Source organism: Clarias gariepinus, chromosome 16, assembly GCF_024256425.1.
Source record: "Clarias gariepinus isolate MV-2021 ecotype Netherlands chromosome 16, CGAR_prim_01v2, whole genome shotgun sequence".
In the NCBI taxonomy this organism is placed as follows: Eukaryota; Metazoa; Chordata; class Actinopteri; order Siluriformes; family Clariidae; genus Clarias; species Clarias gariepinus.
The window spans coordinates 17,858,463-17,877,880 of record NC_071115.1 but is presented as its reverse complement, the minus strand read 5'-3'; the positions used below and the strand labels follow the sequence as shown (position 1 = coordinate 17,877,880).

Sequence of the window (19,418 nt, the reverse complement as noted above, 5' to 3'; positions counted from 1 at the left end):
GTTATTTGTTGTTGATTTGATGGAAACTTGGACGCTTGCAACATGTTTTTCTTTGCTAATCCCTCCCTCCTCCTGCCCTTTGGATTGCGCTTGAATTAAGAGAAGGGGTGCAGTGGGGTGGAGGTAGGGGGAGGGGGGGAGGGGTTTCTTGAAAAAAAGGTCTATTGGAAAGAAATAGCGAAAAAAGAAAAAAGAAGTCTGACTCGATCATACGACTCCGGTGTCATTCTGACCCGAGAAAACAAGATCTCTGTTCCAACCACAGGTCACGATCACCTACTGTACTGTAGGTCTGATAATCATGTGCCTCCGTCCTCGCTCTCTCTCAGTGTATCGAACATGCATGTTGATCCTGCTACCTAAATGTACACGACCCACAACTTCGCACACTCATGTCATCTCACAATACGCACCAAGCTTTTGCACCGCTTGCATAACGACGCCACATTTTGTTGACATGTAAACCTTTCAGCATATTATTCGCAATAGACTTGCAGCCTGCATTAGGCAATTCATGTGATTCCTAAAAAGCAGCGGTTTCTCTTTATCTCCTTCCTGAACATCATCAGAAACAGGACCTGCTCATCAACATGCTTTATCATACGCAGGTTCGATTTTATGGAGAGCTCCTTCATGCACCTACGCGCACACGCACAGAGATGCACACACACACACACACCCCCACAGCAGTGTCACCTGAAACCCACACTATTGCCACAACACCGTACTCCTGCATCAATATTTGATAGCTATGTGCTACCTGCCTTTTATCTCCTTTCCAAACCTGATGAAAATGCTTAATATAGTATAAATATATACACATATATACAGATATACAGATATATAAAAATAATGCCGTCCCACTTGATCAAGCATGGTGTTGTTTTCTGAAACGAGCCTCCTTTTTTTTTTTTTTTACGATTAGATTTTCTGACCTAATTCTGTTCTCCTCTCTCTCCTTTTCCATTTGGTGAACCTGATCCCACGGCCAAACTAGTTGCTAAGAGACTAACTGAAGTGGGGGACTGAAAGAAAAAGGGAAAACTCGATCGGCAATGGATGCCAACTATTAGAAAAAGATTTGAAACTTGATTTAATGGCAAAACCAGCTGTTTCGTTACCTCACTCTCAGGAGCGACTGATATTTTTTTTGTTTTAATCATCTTTATATTTAGCCATGCATGTTGAAAATCAAAATAGAACTGGAGAAATACTACAGTGGAAAAAGACTGACCTATTTTCTTTGTCTTTCTCAACTCTAAGCCTTGCATAGGCTGAGCAAAATTTGCATAGTATGTAGCACCACCTGGTGGCCAACTTGCATTATTAAAAAAAAAGTTGCTGTTGTCTCTCTTCCTCTCAGGGGACTCTTAATGCATAGATCTTTACAAAATAGTGTATAAAATCCAGGTAAATATGTCGGATTGTTTACTTCTTAGATTGTTTTATTAAGATCCCTAGACGAACCCTTTTTATATTTTTACTTGTGGACGCTGACTCGGTGTGTTAAGGCTCTGAGTTACTGATCAGAAGGTTAACCCTTAACCCTGTCTGCACCGTATACTGGCTGACCCTGCCCTCGGACCCCAGCCGACTAAGACAAACCTGAGATATATATGAATAAAGAGTTTTACTGTGCAGTAATGTATATATGAGAAATAAAGGCTGACCAGAATGAATACTTATATCCCTGAAAATGATAAAATGGGGACACAGCTGTACAGTTTCTGGTTCAATCCTGAGCTCTTGTTACTGTTTGCATGTTTCCGTGCACAAGCCCCAGTGGACAGACATCAGACATCAGTGCGTCCACCCCATGAAGCAAAGGGCGGGAAGGAGAGTCCTTCAGGAAGCATGGGGATGGGGAGGTAAATTCTTGCTGTGAGGGCGGGAGAAACGTTCTTTGTGCTGCGAGTGGGGGGAGTGGTGTGCACCACAAAGCAGGAGGGGGGAAGTGATACCACTGGCAGAGACAGGGTGGGACAGAGTGATGCTCTGAGGTGGGCTTGGTGGCAGAGCAGCTTTTAAATTAAGCTACTGCGCCCGTTTTTTTTTTTTGTTTGTTTTTTTAACAGATGTTAGTGCAAAGTGATTTTTTAATCGACATTGTAAGCAAATGCTTAAAAGAGGAACAATATGTACAACTGTGAGCACGATCAAAACACAACACATTTAAAACAAACGTGAACGGAAATAAAATACGGAACTTAAGTGAACCAACTGTTTAAAGCTTAACGCGAACCAGGTGCATATTGTTAGGAACATGGGGGTGACGGGAGGTGGAGATCAGCGCCTCCCTGATGGATGTAGTCTAAATAAAAATGGAAGGAATCAAGTTCTTTTTTAAGGAAGTTGTAGTTAAGAAAGAATACAAGGAGTCGATATCAGTAATACCAACAAAATACCCCAACATAAGATTATAAAATGAGTAAAGTATAATTACTCAAGTATTTTTCAAGATAACTCCAAGATGCAGATGTTTAAATGTGAGCAATATACTGTATAAAGACAACAATAGTTTTGCTGAGCTCAGCAAAAAGTCCACAAAGGCGGAAAGGTAAGACCGAATCTCCACACACTAATTCGGCATAAATTTTCATTGCTTTGATTTAACGTTCATGACCTGACTCGTGGTGGAGTTTTACAGCATCAGTGCATGAAATTGCATGTCTCGAGAAAGCCGTAAACATTTAATAACGGTCTAGGAGAGGCTTTTTTTTATGAATATCTTAGTTGAGCGTATAAGTGTGTAATTTTCTCTAATTGCAGGAAATATATACAGGAAATAATGTCGAAGTATTAAAGCCTGTGGAAAAATTTCGTTACCACTTCAGTGAAAGAGCTCCTGCTTATAGTGGAACAGATTTATATCTATATATTTTTTTTAGTTTCACAAACATATCAAGAGAGGGCTGCATGTTGTTTGATTCCCGCCTCGGGTCTGTGTGCGTTGAGTTTACATGTTCTCTCAGTGCTGGGTGGGTTTCCCTTCCACAGTCCAAAAACATAAAGAGTACTGCAGGCTGATTGGCGTTTCCAAATTTCCTGAAGTGTGTGGCATATGATGGATTAGCATCCATCCAGGGTCTACCCTGTCTCATGGCTTTAGTCACCTGGCATAGGCTCCAGTCCCCCCATGACCTTTTAATTATCCCCAATCCGGCTGTGGAATTTATTTGAATAAATAAAGTTTAAGTTTCAGAAAAGACAAATACAGTGGAACCAATACAGTGGAATCCGAAATAATTCATTCCGGAAGCGGGCTCGTATTCCAAAACGCTCATAAACCAAATGGAATTTTCCCGTAAGAAATAAGGGAAACTCAAATTATTTGTTCCACGCCACCAAAAATAAATACATAAAAATAATTAACCTAACATATTAAGTAAGAATAAAATGAATTAACCTGCACTTGACCTTTAAAAAAAAAAGTAAAAATAAATCTCGACAGATAAGTGTTTCTGTTTGTGCGTGCAGCCGCTGTGTATGTGTGTGTGAATCTAAAGTAAGCTCCCCTCTCCCCCTTCTCGTCTTAGACAGTTACACTTCCTCCACTCTTTTCACACACGCGCACACACAATGGAAACACTGTTTTATCGGAAAAATAAACAAGAAATCTCTTTAATGACACTCGATTGAGCGACACACCATCGAAATCACTGCTGTAAAGTAAAAATAAAACAAATTAACCTGCACGTTAACCTTTGAAAAGAGCCATGTTTCTGTATAGAGCAGAGAGAAAGAGTGTGTGTGTGTGTCTCTGAAGGCGAGTGCAGGAGGGGTCTGTGTGTGTGTGTGTGTGTGTGTGTGTGTGTGTGTGTGTGTGTGTGTTGGGGGGGGCATAGTGTCCAATGATGCGCGCACACAGACATGTAGAGCAGGCTAATACAGAGAGAGAAAATGGATTTTTAACTCCTCTAATAAGACTTGCTTTTGCTATAGATGCGCGCACAAACACAAAATAAAATATGTTTTACGCACACCCACGTGGTCACAGTGTTATAAGACACAGTACACGCAAGCACGGATGTTGATTATACCATTGAGAGGCGCACACTAAGGCCCAGCAGGGGAAACTATTACCCACAATTCCACAGCATAAGAGAGAAAAAAACCATTGGCTCAGCTGTGATCACAGGACGCTTGGCATCAAAACAAGAAGCGCATGCGTGATACATGATACTCTGTACTCGTAAACCAAGACTTGTTCGTTTTCCAAGTCAAAATTCATTAAAAATCTTAGCTTGTCTTGCGGAGCACTCGTAAGCCGCATTACAAGCAATCCGAGGTTTTACTGTACATAATTTTAAGACATAATCTAAAAGTTTTAGGCTGATCTGCTAGCCACGAATGCACCACTATCTTCAGTTCTTCATCAGAAGTGAATCTTTGTCCCCGGAGTGCTGCTTTCAGGGGTCCGAACAAGTTTTATGGAGCACGATCAGAACTACAAGGAGTATGCTTAAAACACATCAAAACAAAGTTTTTAGGGAGTGTCATCAGTGTGCGGACATGGATTGTTATGCAAGATCACAACACTCTTGGATGGCATTTCTTGCCATTTAATCCAGCGTCTCACTATAACGAGCACTGCTGATTGTTAAACCTTTTTCATGATTATGTTCAAACACCGGCCCTTAAGAATCCGTGAAAAACTGTAAGCATCAATTTTACAGCAGATAGTTGACTTTTGTACTTTTTCTTTGGAATGTTTCCGTAGGTTCATTATATAGTCAAAGATTATAAGCATTCCCAATAAAGCCGGCTGGTTTAATAATTCTGCCCTTGTGTCTCCGTGTCTTCGTGCAGGTAAACGGGGTGAATATTGAGGGCATGCGTCATGCCGAGGTGGTTGCTTTCATCAAGCGCGGAGGGGACGAGACACGTTTACTGGTGGTGGATCCAGACACAGACGAGCATTTCAAGAAGCTGGGCATCACCCCGAGCAGCAGCCATGTTAAAGGTACAGTTCCATCCAAATAACAGTACAAACACAAGGATTACCATTTGTGCTATAAAGTAATTATATGCACTTACTTAGTATTGTTTATTAATGCACCTGCTGTGGTTTGAAGAACATTCACAGAAAACGCACTGCTTGATAATATGGATTTAGCTTTTTTAGAAAATATCCATCTTTGAACAAATCCCAGTATTTTCATGAGTAAAAAAGGGAGCATCTAAATCCCACATTGTAGAGGTATGCATCAGTACTGTTAACATGAAGGACCCAAGAAAAAAGGTGCGAGTGGGGATATTTTTACTCTTGTGTGGGATGTGGGTGGTCAGAAATGAAGCTCACAGGACAGGAAGGTCTTATATAAAATGGATCATTTGTAAGAAATAAAACATTTTGTGCTGTGCAGTTTCTGGGAAAGGAATTGTGATAAAAGCTGATTATTTTCTCATTTTATTTTTACAGTGCAATTATTTGGTCTCTTTGGTTTTATTTAAGTATGTAATCGGAGAAACGACAAGACAAAGGAGAAAAAAAAGCTGTTCATTTGGAATTACTTTGGGTGTTCAAGTCAAACCGGGACTTTTGGTGCAATACATTTCAATTCATTATTATTTGTATAGCGCTTTTAACAGTTCTCATTGTCGCAAAGCAGCTTTACACAATCAAAACAAATTACAGAAGTTTGTATGAGAGTTAATATGCGTGAATCAAAATAATAAGATTGTCCCTGCTGAGCAAGCCGAGGGCGACACCAGGATGAGTCAAACAGGTCCAGGGGCGGAGGGGGTCTGGATCTCCGGAAGCTCAGGAGCGACGTGTATACAGTAGCTCGACAGAGAAAAAGAAGACGAGAGAGCAGAATAGAATAATAGAACAGAGATATGAGAGCAGAAATTACCTTGATTTCTCTGTATAATCCCCTGCTACAGTAATGCACTTATCCCAGCATTTTAAACCGCATGCCAGGGCAAATTGCAGAGGTCTTAAAAACCTCTTCATGCTTCAAGGTCTTGAAGGGTCAACACTGCAAATATTGACTCTGCATAAACGTAATGTATGAAATGCTTATGATTATACTTTAGTTACGTCTAAAAACACGGAAGCTGCGGACTTTGTGAAAATTAACATTTGTGTCATTCTTAAAACGTTTGGCCACGGCTGTAAATGTAATTCAGTTTTACGCTTTCATACATTCAAAACTTTCATCGCAAGTCCCAGTTTGACTCGAACCTACTACTTCACACTACCTCATAGATAAGGTAATTCTATTCTTACTGCCATGTATAATGTGTCTTATGTGTATTGTATAAATCAGTTAATTTTGTTTTTTGGATTATAGTGGATAATAAAATGTTGGGATTTTTACAATTCAATTCACTTTTATTTATATAAGGTTTCCAACGATAGACAATGGCACAAAGCAGCTTTACATAAATAAATAACATTTAAAAAAAAAATATATATATATATATATATATATATATATATATATATATATATATATATATAGATTCATGAATGTATGGCTTTATCAATTCATCAGTTATACCTTAACGAGCCAGCCAGAGGTGACGGTAGCAAGGAAACATTTGCATAGATGACGCAGGTAGAAACCGTAAGAGGAACCATGCTCGAAAGGGAACCCGTCCTCATACCCTCACTTACTCACTCATCTTCTATACCGCTTTATCCTGCATTCAGGGTCACAGGGGCCTTTGGCTTAGGGCACGAGGCAGGGTACACTCTGGGTACTCTGGCAGGGTACACGGGCAAATTTGGGAACGCCAATTTGCCTAACCTGCATATCCTTGGACTGTGGGAGGAAACCGGAGTACCCGGAGGAAACCCAGCAAGCACGGGGAGAACATGCCAACTCCATGCACACAGAGACGGGAATCGAGCCTGGCCGGGAATCGAACCCAGGCCCTGGAGGTGCTAGGCGACAGTGGACAATAGATAGTGCATTCTCTGTGTGTAGTGCAGGATGTTAGAGGATACAGTTGCTTCGCATGATGTCATTTTAAAAAAGCATGTGTTCACCTTGGCCACTGTCGAGTGACAGGAGAGAGAATTGTCTGAAGGGAAACAATCAGAAATAAGAAAAGGAAAAAAAAAATATTGTGTTTTGGTTGAAACTGAAATAGCATTTGAAGGGGCGTGAATGTTGTTTCTGCACACTGTGAGTGGAAATGTCTAAAGCAGTGTGGCTTAACGTACAGCAGTAATGTGTTTTCTTTTCCTCCCTCAGGTTTTGAGGGTCAGTCCATTACTAACGGCTCATCAAATCCTCGAGTCAATGGCCACTCCACACAGTCAGCACACTCTGACCACAGCAGCCAAGACACCAGCACACAGGTATGTGCACGTGTGTGTGTGTGTGTGTGTGTGTGTGGTATTATACGTGGCAAGATAAGTTGTGTATAGTGTATGACACTGAATGGACTTGTGCTTTGGGTGTGTGTGTATGTATGTGTGTCTGTATATGTGATTGTATACACCGATCAGCCATAACATTATGACCACTGACAGCCGATGTGATTGATCATTGGTAAACTGGTGACAGGATGATGACACCCAGGGCCTGTGCGCCCTATTGGCCAGCCTGTACGCTCCGATCCCACAGAAAAGCCAATGCAGCACAAATCGCCAATAAAAGTCAGTCCAGAGGCACCAGAACCGAACTCCAGAAACTCCCCTGGCATCTAAACCTAGGTGGTTTTAATGTTATGGCTGATTGGAGTACTGTATGTGTACATGTTCACTTAATACCAAATTGGTTTCGAGAGAGAAAGCAGAAATGCTGATATACAATAAGCGGTTCTATACGCATATGTATATAATATGTGTGTGTGTGTGTGTGTGTGTGTGTGTGTAGAACTCAGAGGATGGTGACAGCCACTCACTGGACCCTTTCGCAGAGATCGGGCTGAGACTGAGCCCCACAGCGGCGGAGGCCAAAGAGAAAGCACATGCCAAGCGTGGCAGGAAGAGGGCACCACAGATGGACTGGAATAAGAAATACGAGATTTTTAGCAATTTCTGAACATGTGGAGTTTCACACACTCCCCAGTCCAGACTTCCCCCAACATGCACCCCTCAACCCATGTGTCTCGACTGACTGCTTCATATGGTGACGGCTGTTATTTTTGTAGAAAATGAAAACCCGGAAAAATATTTTTAAAGGATGATTGGAGCGGATGGAGAGGAAAAGATTCAGTCTATTTTTTCACTCATTTTAACTACAAAAGGATTAAAATAAAAAAATAAAAAAAAACCTACAACTATAATGAAAAGGGCCAAGAAGAATAAGAAGAGAAGAGATACAAGAACATTCCCTAGGGAAATTTTATAAATGTTGAATTATTTTGTATTGCTTTCACGTAAGTTTACTGCTCCTGCTACGACCAATCGCGACTGAAGTTTTACACAATCTGTAGATGTTTGATTGTAATACAATAGTTTTACATCTTGGTACCTCAGCAGTTCTGCTCTTGTTGGCGGAAACCTTAAGAAAAAATGACTTTGAGCACAACCCTTTAAGAAGGACGTTTGAGGCGCTGTATGTTAACTAGAAATCAGTATTAGTTAAAGGAATCAGCCTTAGTAAGGTTTTACAGGCGGCATGGTGACTTAGTGGTTACCACTGTTGCTTCGCACCTTTAGGGTCCGGGTTCAAATCCTGTTTCGGGCCTGTGTGCATGGAGAGCATGCTCTCGCCCTGTAATTGGTGGTTTTCCTCCAGGTGCTCCGGTTTCCTCCCAAACACATGCAGGTTAGGCTAAAAATGTCTGTAGTGTGTGTGTGTGTGTGCCCTGTGATGGATTGGCATCCCGCCTTGTGTAACCCGCCTCGTGCCCTAAGTCTCCTGGGATAGGTATCACCCTGCATACAGGATAAATCGGTATAGACGATGAGTGACTTATTAAGACATTATAAAGGGAAATTCCTCTGTTAGTAAGAGTGAAGGTACACGCGTAAACAAGTGTGTATCTGATGACTAATAAACAACAACACTAGAGGGCACTGTTGTCCACTAGACTCCTCCATGAAAGTGACTTAAGGACATCTGACTTAGAACTTTTAAATGTTAACCACTAGAGGGAGCCATTTCTAAGTCACATATTTAGAGTTTTAGTTTGTAAAATGAACAAACACGTCGTACGACCACGTCGATGTTTAACAGCTCAACAATATGCGGCTTTTTTTGAACATTAGATTCTTGGAGATGAAACTAAAACACTATGTAAACCAAAGTCCAACAGGAAGAAGCGAAGGACACAATTGTGACCTACTGATTTGACTGAAGGTCGAGAGAGTCATGAGATTGTGGCTGCAGTGTGTATTATCTGATTCACAAATCAAAGGACAAAGGATAGATGAAAGGAAGGAACTCAAACGTGAGTGACGAGAAGCTCCTGCGGAATCGATACGCTAATGACAATTAGAGACATTCGAATTGGCTTCTGTTGCTTTTAAGGCAGTAGACGATGTAGACATGGACAGATGACCACTCACAGTTTTTAACATCCTAACCGCTTGAACTCGGTACATTCCAAAACGCGACCCAGGCTTGGATCGTTATAGAAGCTCAGTCCTGATGTGCTGTGGCATTTCTCACTCTGCGTATATAACATCATTATTTTGCCTTATACCCAAAATTACATTGAGGTATACCATTTACTTTTTACTGTTTTTTTTTTTTTTTACTTTACTAATGCTTTCTTTTCATGTTTGTTAGCATTATTGTGTTTGCTGTAGTATATTGTTCTGTTCCTGACAGTGTATGCATTCAGACCTCTGCTGTATGCTCATGTATATTCACTATGGGAATATATGCCAGGTTGCTTTTTTTTTTTTCAATAAAAGTGTGATATTCGCACATGCTGGCAGTGTGACCAAGTGAGTTTAACAGGAAACATACTGAATTATGACTATGGATTTTATTATTATCATTAGTACCTTGTTACATTTACATTATGGAATTTGGCAGACGCCCTTATCCAGAGTAACTTACATTTTATTTCATTACACATCTGAGCAATTGAGGATTACAGTGGCAACTCGATTAGTAGTACAACTGCGCTACCCCTGCACTTTTAATGCAGTCAGTGTCACAGTGCAAATCTGGAAACTTCAGCTCAGAATCATACCAGGGACCCAGGAGGTGTGTGTTGGCAATGCCACTCGCTGTATCAGATGCTCTTTATTCCACCTTGCCATTGTGTAGGTAAAAAACTAATGTACATGGAACAAAGCAAACAAGTTGTTCAGTGTAATAAAGATGGCAGTAAAGTTGTATGAGTTCTATAGAGGGAAAAACCTTTATGATGTTTAATGCAATGTCAACAAACCAGACGGTCAAGAACGTGACAGACGATTGTCACATACTGTACTGTAACACGTCAAAACATTATGGTTGCTGACATTTACAGTGATAGGTATAGAAGTCATAAATAGGTGATGATTTTTAGTAAGCACATATACTGTATTTAAAAAAACAACAACTATTAAGTACATCTACTGTATGTGCCAATTTAATAGGAACATTTTACATTTTACTATTTTGCATAGACATGTGCAGCTTCTGCTAATGTTCAAGGTTATACAGCAACATAATGGAGGAGATCTGTGTGATTTTGACATTGGGATGGTTGTTGATGCCGGATTGACCGGTTGGATGATATTCAAAACTTTTGATCTCCTGGGATTTTTCCATGAAAGAGAAGGGACTGGTTTGAGCTGACAGGAAGTCTATATTAACTCACATTATTCACTCTTTCCAACACAGTGAACAGAAAAGCATCTCAGAATGTCCAGTACATAACATCCTTAAGATGATTGAGATAAAACAGCAAAAGGTTCAGGGAAGAACAGGAGTCTGAGGCTACAGTACTACAGTACTGTGCAAAAGTCTTGAGCAACCCCATCATTTCTTCATATTTTGCTTTCAAATTGCCAGATTTTCTTGTATGGTAAATGTAGTCTTGTGAAATATTTCCTCAGGCTTCCTGAAAATGAATGTTTTTATTTTGTTAAGCCACACAGTGACCTGTGAATTATTCAAGCATAAAAACTTATTGCCAGAATATGAAAAATATGCAAAAGTATGTAATGAATATATATATATATATATATATATATATATATATATATATATGCTGAGGTTGTTACATAAACATCCAATTGTTAAATTGTACCTTTAGACACTTTGCAGCTTGTCGCCACATTTCTTCATTTCAATCAAAATGATTTAACCTATTTCTTATAATTTGTTATGCACAGTACTATACTCTAATGTCTACGTCAGAGGGCTATTTCACAGCTTTAAGCTCTCGCAGTAGCTTAGCTTTAACGATCAAATGACACAAAAAAAAAAGAGCTCTTTGATTGCTACTATCTTTTTCAGTTTCAGCCCAGGTCAGGCAGAGGTCTAATACGCATCTCTTACACTTCTGCACATCACCCACACCAGTGGCACATTCATGTCATGACACCACTCATATACACAAATGAACCAAAGCAGTCAGTTGAATCTGTGGCTTCACAAAACCAGGTGAGTCAGAGTGTAACTTCATCTACTGAGTTTTTTTTTTTTTAAAGATTCATTCATTTAGTTTGGAATCCTGAGAGTAGGATCTTAGGCACAGAGCAAAAGGTTAGCCATGGGGTAGAAAGTGCATAAGCATCGATGTTGGCAAAAAACTATCAGGTCATAGAGGACATCTGCTCATATTAACATAGAACTTCTGTGATTTTTAATACTGTATATATTAGACACACCTTCTCAAGACACAAACTTCATGGTCTTTCCTTATTTGTATTTCCTTCTACATTGTTAAACAATGCAGAAGGCGTCCATATGCAATAATTTCTTTTTCGAAAAAAAAATTTTGTGTTCTGTTTTCCTGTGTGTGTGTGCGCGTTATATTCATGTCATAACATACACTCACACACACACATACTGTGTGTATATATATATATATATATATATATATATAAAACACCAACACAGAAATTAGTGAATAAACACATCAAACTTCTGTATCTAAAACTATGCAAACTACTGCTTTGATCAGAAAGTTATTTATAAAATGGACCACTTTTAATACTCAAAGAAAATCTTTTAGTCACCTTTTACTCACTCTTCCTGTATGCCATCGTTTTATAAATTATTCTAACAAAAAGTCACCTTCTCATAGCAACATTTACTCACAGCGTTGTGACCATGTCAACCAACACCACAAAGCTAAATACTTATGCAATAGATCAGATACACATCAGATACACACATACACTCACGCGCACACACGCATTTGCACGAGCACACACGCACTTGCACACGCACTTACACACTCACACACTCACTCACACACACACACACACACACACACACCTGAGCGCTGTACAGAACACTTTCTCAAGAGTTTAAGAATGTGTGTAGAGTTTAGACTGTTGTTTTTTTCTTTGGCTTTGACAAGCATTTTGTAACTTTATTAAAATAATTTTCTGGTGAGAGCAAAGACCCAGGTTGGAGTATATTGTGCACTTTGACTTACTGCTCAAAATGCTGAGTCAACAAACCAAGCAAATGATATTCCTAAAGTATGCTCAGCCAACTGACCCTTAGGGAGTAAAAACCTGCAGTGTGTATACATAGTTTTAAAGTTTGGGGAACTTCAGTGATTCATGCAAAATAAAAAAAATTTAATAAAAAAGTTTTAATACATGACATATAAGCATTAGATTAAACTCTCACTCTTTCGCCTGAATTAATCTAAAACAAAAAAGTATCCAAATAGCGGTTTTTATTTTTTGAGTATTAAAGTACTGAAAAATACTGTATAAATCTGATTCCGCAAGTTATGTATTATATCATTCTTTATGTTGTGAAGTGTATTTTTTTCTCTTTATTATTAACATTTAAAAAAGACTTGTGCAGTTTTACATACAGGTTTACATTATAATTTCTTTATTAATACAAAAAAATAAGCTTGAAAATGTACTTTATTCTATTTAATGTTAATTACTTTAACAAAAACATAAATTTTGGTTGCATTATTTTTTTTGTTCAAAACATATTATAAGTGCAAATTCTGTCCTTTATTTAAACAAGTTGACACGTTAATATTTTTTTTTCAAAGATCAATAACCTTTAATTATATATATATATATATATATATATATATATATATATATATATATATATATATATATATATATACAGTAAATCTTCTTTTATCCTTCCTCTATTTGATCTATTGATGTCAGATGTTCACGTATGAGTAAATATTAAAACAGGAGGGAAGTGTCACAATGGAGTTTCAGAATGAATGTAACACCCCGGGCAGTGCTTATAGATGGTTACTGATTGTGATTTTAGCTATGATCGTTACAATAGTCTGTGTATTCCCCTATAGTTTGTGTACACTGTTGCCATGGTAACAGTGATACGGTAACATGGGAACATGAGTACACACTGAAAACTTTGAAACTCCACAGAATAAAGGTTATACTTTACATATCTGGAAATTTGAATATCAGCTGGTTTCACCTCCTGTAGTTCATTTGCCGGATTTGTGTGTCTGAATTGTGTGTCTGGTACAGCAACCCACACACTGCGGATCCTCGTCTCTATTATACAAATGATTATTATCTTATGTATTTTTATTTTAATGTCATAACACACTTTATAGACACTTTATAGACTATGCATAAGGGTAAATGAGTCACTACAACAATAATACAAAATAATTACACAGATTGTGTGTTGGTGTGTTTGCTGGTGTTTTGGCCCTTTTTAAAACAAACTGGGTTAGCATTATGTCACTTATTTACATAGTTCATCAGATTTGTTTATTTATTTTGTCTTTATTTAATTTAAATCAATTTTATTTTGTATACGTGTTCATACCAATATATAACACTAACTAATAATATATATACATTATTTATTGCCAAAAGTAGTCACTCGCCTGCCGTCACATGCAGATGAACTTGAGTAACATCTAAATCTTAATCAATAGGGTTTAATATGGTGTTGGTTCACCCTTTGCAGCTATAACAGCTTTAACTCTTCTAGGCTTGGAAGGCTTTCCACAAGGTTTAGGAGTGTGTTAGTGGAAATTTTTAACCCTTCCACCAGACGCGCATTTGTGAGGTCAGACACTGATGTTAGATGTAAAGGCCTGGCTCGCAGTCTCCTCTCTAATTCATCACAAAGATGTTCCTTTGGGTTAAGACCTTAAGTTCTTCTACACCAAAGGTTAAGTTTATCTACACCAAACTCGCTCATCCAGGCCTTTATGGACCTTGCTTTGTGCACTGGTGCGCAGTCATGTTGGAACTGGTGTGCGGTTGTTTTTCAGAAGTTATACTTGGCCCCATACTTCCAGTCATACATGAATTATTAATTAATATTATATAAAAATAATAATCATTTATTTATTTATTTATTTTTTTTTTAAATAAGGGTGTCCTATAGGTGCACTTTGTGGAACATTGCTCCACTTGCTCACACCAGCATAACACACACTAACAAACCACTGTCAGAAGCACTGCGATAAAAGAATAAGTAATAATTAATATCTGTTCGGTTGACTCAGATCATGTGCTTCACGAGGTGGAGTGACGGATGCATTGTGCACAGCAGTAGGTGTAAAGTCAGTGACCATAAATATACACTGCAAGCAAAACTCCTTCAGAGAACTTAAAATGCGATTTGTTCTTTATGATTTCAGCCATTAAGTAACTTCATGTGTTATTTCATAGTTTTGACTTCTTCACATATATACATATATTTTCAAAGATGAAAACAAGTCAGTGTTAAGTTCAAATTAAATTTTATTTAATAATTGTCATTGTCACAAAGCATCCTTACAAAATAAAAAAGAAAATAAAAATAATTAGGGAAATGAGTATGAAATGAGTATAAATTAAACATGTATAAATATGTATGAATTAAAATTATTACATAGTTAATTAAACACAAAGCCAGACAACAGTACTGTAGTGTTTTATGGTATAGGATCGAATGGAAGTGTGACAACTTCTCTGTTTACCATGTTTGGTTTACAGCATGAACCTATTAGAGCATAACAGACTATTAAAAGCATTTTTTAAATATATTGTACATTGTACACTTAAAATACTTTTATATAATTTTATAATTTAAGTAGTCACTACTCAATCCTAACTGTTTCACTGAGGTATTCATAGATACAACATTAACCAGAACTTGTTATGAAATTTCTTGTGCACGAAGGCATAAAACCGATTGACATTTACAGAAGACTTCACGAAGTAGAACGCCTGATGCTAAGATAACTTGTCATCAACTTGCAGAAGAGGCACATCTGTCTGTGGGAACTGTACACACACTTATTCACCAAAAAAAAAAAAAAAAAACCCTTTGCACATTACAGGAACTCGGCTGGGAGTTATTTCCACATCCCACATGTTTGGGTGATTATCGGAGTTCCTGAGAGGCCAGCAATACAGAAGTTGAGCGGGCAGTCCGATTACGGATCCAATGTACTGAGAAAACGTTCTGCCTTGAAGGTAATTGTGAAACACCGGGACAAGTGCATTAGTGTTGCAGGGAATTATAAGGAGAAATAAAGGTAGTTTTTACACTTATAAATGTGTTCTGTTATTCTGTAAAATCAAAAGTCTTGGTTTGGCTTGAACTTTCCTTGAAGTTTTAGCTCTCCCATCAAACAACTGTGTACACACTCATTGTTGCTTACATAAGTTAGCTATTTACAGTGCATTACGTCGTGAAAACAATAATTTCTTGCATATGATAAACATGTGTTCAGTAAACTATGGGCTGGATGATGCCCAAGCGGTTAGAGCCTATAAAAGAGAACAGCCTTTTATTCTTGTGCTTGACTGGTTATGTAATGCTGTACAGAAACATATAGAAGAGTGGCAGATAACTGTACAGGATATCACAGAGACCTGTGGACTGTCCCGAAAGTAGAAAATATAACTGATTATGAGTATAGAATGTGTGCTGTACTACCCCAAGCACGCTAACACTGACTGATTGTTTCATCCCCTCCCCGATAGCAAATGAGTAATACCCCAATTCATGCCCACACTTATTACTTCATCTCACGCACATACTGCTGTGACATAATAATGATGAGTTCATCTTTTAGTATACAACCACGCCATTGCTACAGTATCATAGCAAATTGTAGCTAAAGCAATATTGCATCCTTTGAACACAACTGAAGTTTGCCCACACGCTGCATGTGTAGATTTAGTTTCAAATGCCAGTATCCTAGGCGGTGGTATAGTCACCAAAAATATGAACCAGTGCCTCAACCCTGAGCAAAAAAAAAAAAAAAAAAAAGAAACACTGTTTCGATGCAGTTGTTTTTTCAAATTTTGCCTAGAAATAAGTACTCGCAAATGGCATGATGATTGGACAGATCTGATAAGGTTTATCAGAATAAAAGTTCCAAATCCAATCAGTTTCCCTGTTCTGCGATCTGAAAAATGCCTTGAGTGTCCGAAAAACCAAAGAGCTTAGAAAGTATTTTACATAGCCACTATACAGTGCATGCTAATCAACACACCCGAAACTGCAAAAGACATTTATAGCCGTTAAACTCAACGAATCAGGTCATGAATCTACACCGGGTGCAAATCATTTTAAGCACATTTAGGGCTGTAACTGAAATGTTCTCATGTCTGAAACTGTTGGACATTTCCTCGGAAAGTGTGACCCTTGAGCACATTGTTCCATCCATACTGTAAGTAAGAGGGCGGCGAAACAGGCATTGCAAAATCTTAATTGTAAAAGTAAAAACTTCGAAACTAGTATTTTCTTTTAATTACATACTATTTATATAATGTCTCTGTATGTTTGAGTCGAAAATATCATTTTATATGCGCTTTATCCCTTTCGGATATGAAACCAGACTGTCTTCCGTAAAAAAAAAAAGGGCGCTCATACTTTTTACAGAGCACTTTCTGTATTTCTCTACGCTTCAGGAGGTAGAAAGAGGGTAGCTGCTGGCATTCGCCCCAGAGCCCGGTGAGGAAAAAGGGAGAGGGAGGAAAGGGAGAGGGAGGGGAGACGTGTGAGCAGGGGAGAGAGGGAGGGCAAGGGAGTCTGGGTCTCCATAGAGACGCAGGACTGTTTTTGTTAGCGTGGTGTGTGTGAGTCAGAGGAGCGGTGAGTCACAGTCAGGAGGGAAACTCTCCTCGGAGCCAAATAAGGACAACTACACACTGAGAGACTGAGGGAGGGAGAAAGCAAGACACACACACACACACACACACACATATACACGAAACAGGCCGAAACGGAGAGGCTGGTCATATCTCCCTGTGAGCGGAAATACAGCAGGGCAAGCAGCCCTACCCAAGTTGTTCACACCTCAGTTTACAATGCAAACAGTTCGCTCAACATTTGTCTTGTATCTCACAAATGTATCTCTGAACCACCCTTGTTGTCTTTATTTGCTTTCTCTATTAGCTTCCTGCTAGGCTAGTGCCTTGTTTACTTTAGTGCTGTGCTGTGTTAGGAGTGTATATGAATATTGGCAGCCAGATTGACGTTGAGACTCGGTACATTTAGACTGAAGTTTACATGAAGCGAATTCATTTGTCCTGAGTAATGTGAGTTTTGGCGAGATTAGCTTTTCAGTAAACGTGGACGTAGCAACTGCATCAGACCATCAAGCGTGGGCCCATCTCGGGCTTCGAAAATTAAAGTCTGGGTTTTTTTTTTTTTTTAGTTTTTAGTTTTCATAGACCGTTTAACAAGACCAGGATGAACAGGATTTGACATTTAAAATAAATATAAATTCCATGGAAAGATGGCCATGATTTTCTAAGATCCCGAGTAAATCGTACTATGCATCATGTTCAATCTGATAGAATACATAAGCGAAGGTGCTGGTTATTTACCAGCTGATGATGATGCCATGTGTAACGGATGAGGTGTCATTTGCATTAATTGTACACTGGAATTTCAAAGATACTCCTTAAGGCATAAAAGTGAAACTACCCACACATATCGTGTATGCATTTATGTGCATAAAGTTTAATAAAACATACAGTATACAGCGTATGCTTATAGGATATGAGTAAATAACAATCTCTCCAGGGCATTTTTGGATGAGTTTAGAATCTAAATGTGAAGCAAATGCAGGATAAATCCATATTTACAGAAATAGTAGAAAGCCATCATTACAATAAACAACCTCATTAGCTGAGATCATCAGGTATATTCTAAGATATATTATTAAAATATTGGATTTGTCTTTAAATAAATGAAAGAAATGGACTTATTGTGCGGTGGTCTTTGTAAAAAGTGACTTTCCGGCTTAGTCAATCATATTGTAGGTGCTGATTTACCAATATACTGTAGATCACAACTTGTATTTTGGCACACAAGGCATCGAGGGTTTTTAATTCATGTGAAAGACTCAGGGTACGTTCCAATCGGCTAATAGTTCCCTGCACAGGGTATTCGGCTATTTTAAATAAGATTCCAAAACATAGAGAGTGAAACTGCTAACTTTAAAGGGAACTATGAACAGTGTAGGGAAAGTGAACAACAGTTCATTCCTATGCCAAAAGTTCAGAAGTTGACAAGCTGCATTACAGTCATCAGTAATGGAGTAAAAAAGAAGTTAATGGAGTATGCCTGGTGGTAATTTTGTGCACTATTCATTATTATCAAGGATATACTGTATATAATACAAGGGCATTCAAGTCAAACTGGGATTTGTTATGAAATTTCTCTTCAAAGAAGTCGGCACCAGTGATGGGTCGTTCATGAGTCTTTAATGTGACTCAAAAGAACGTGTGGCCTCAGAGAGTGATTTGTTCATTTTCTACTGGGTGTGCATGCGCAAAGCATCGCAAAACCTCCGTAGGTTATGTACAGGTAACTTTGAGTCTTTTGGTCCGAGTTGTTCGTTCTTTTGACCCCCATAGATGCTATAGATTCAAAAAAACAAATAACTATAAAACTCATGAAAAGAACCGTTCAATTCTGTTTTCTGTGTAATGCACTGCATCACGTCTATGAGAGTCACGTGAAAAAAGAACTAACGATTCGGACCAGAAGATATGAGAGGTGAGCTGCTCATTTAGTTTATCATAATATGTCCTTAGCTGCATTGTAATATTTTCATTACTGGAACTAAAGCCAAAATTTGTGTATGTAGACGTATTGGGGGGCTGTTCATTGTAAATGTAAAATTTTGTTTCATTTCTGATCAAAAGAATGAAATGAACTAAATGACTCAAAAAAAGATTTTAATGAAAGATATTAAAAGAACTGAGTCACTTAAATGATCCAAACTTCCCATCACTAGTCTGCATGTCCGAAAATGACGGTGGCTCAGAGCTCACTGCAGTGGTTCCTGTAAACATTCAGGAAGTGGAATGAGTGCTCCTTGAAAACTGGGAGGCCGGCATTTTAGATGTGAAG

General features: G+C 38.4%; 1 protein-coding gene across 1 annotated transcript in view; it reads left to right on the top strand.

Annotated features, from left to right (window-relative positions):
* The window catches only part of LOC128544874 (Na(+)/H(+) exchange regulatory cofactor NHE-RF2), a 54,060-nt gene extending 44,216 nt beyond the window's left edge, over window positions 1–9,844 (top strand). The window contains exons 5-7 of the mRNA XM_053515172.1: window positions 4,810–4,963; window positions 7,209–7,315; window positions 7,836–9,844. Of these exons, the coding sequence (XP_053371147.1) occupies window positions 4,810–4,963; window positions 7,209–7,315; window positions 7,836–8,003 (429 nt within the window). The 3' untranslated portion in view covers window positions 8,004–9,844. The remainder of the gene's footprint in view (window positions 1–4,809; window positions 4,964–7,208; window positions 7,316–7,835) is intronic.
* The last annotated feature ends 9,574 nt before the right edge of the window (window positions 9,845–19,418 follow it).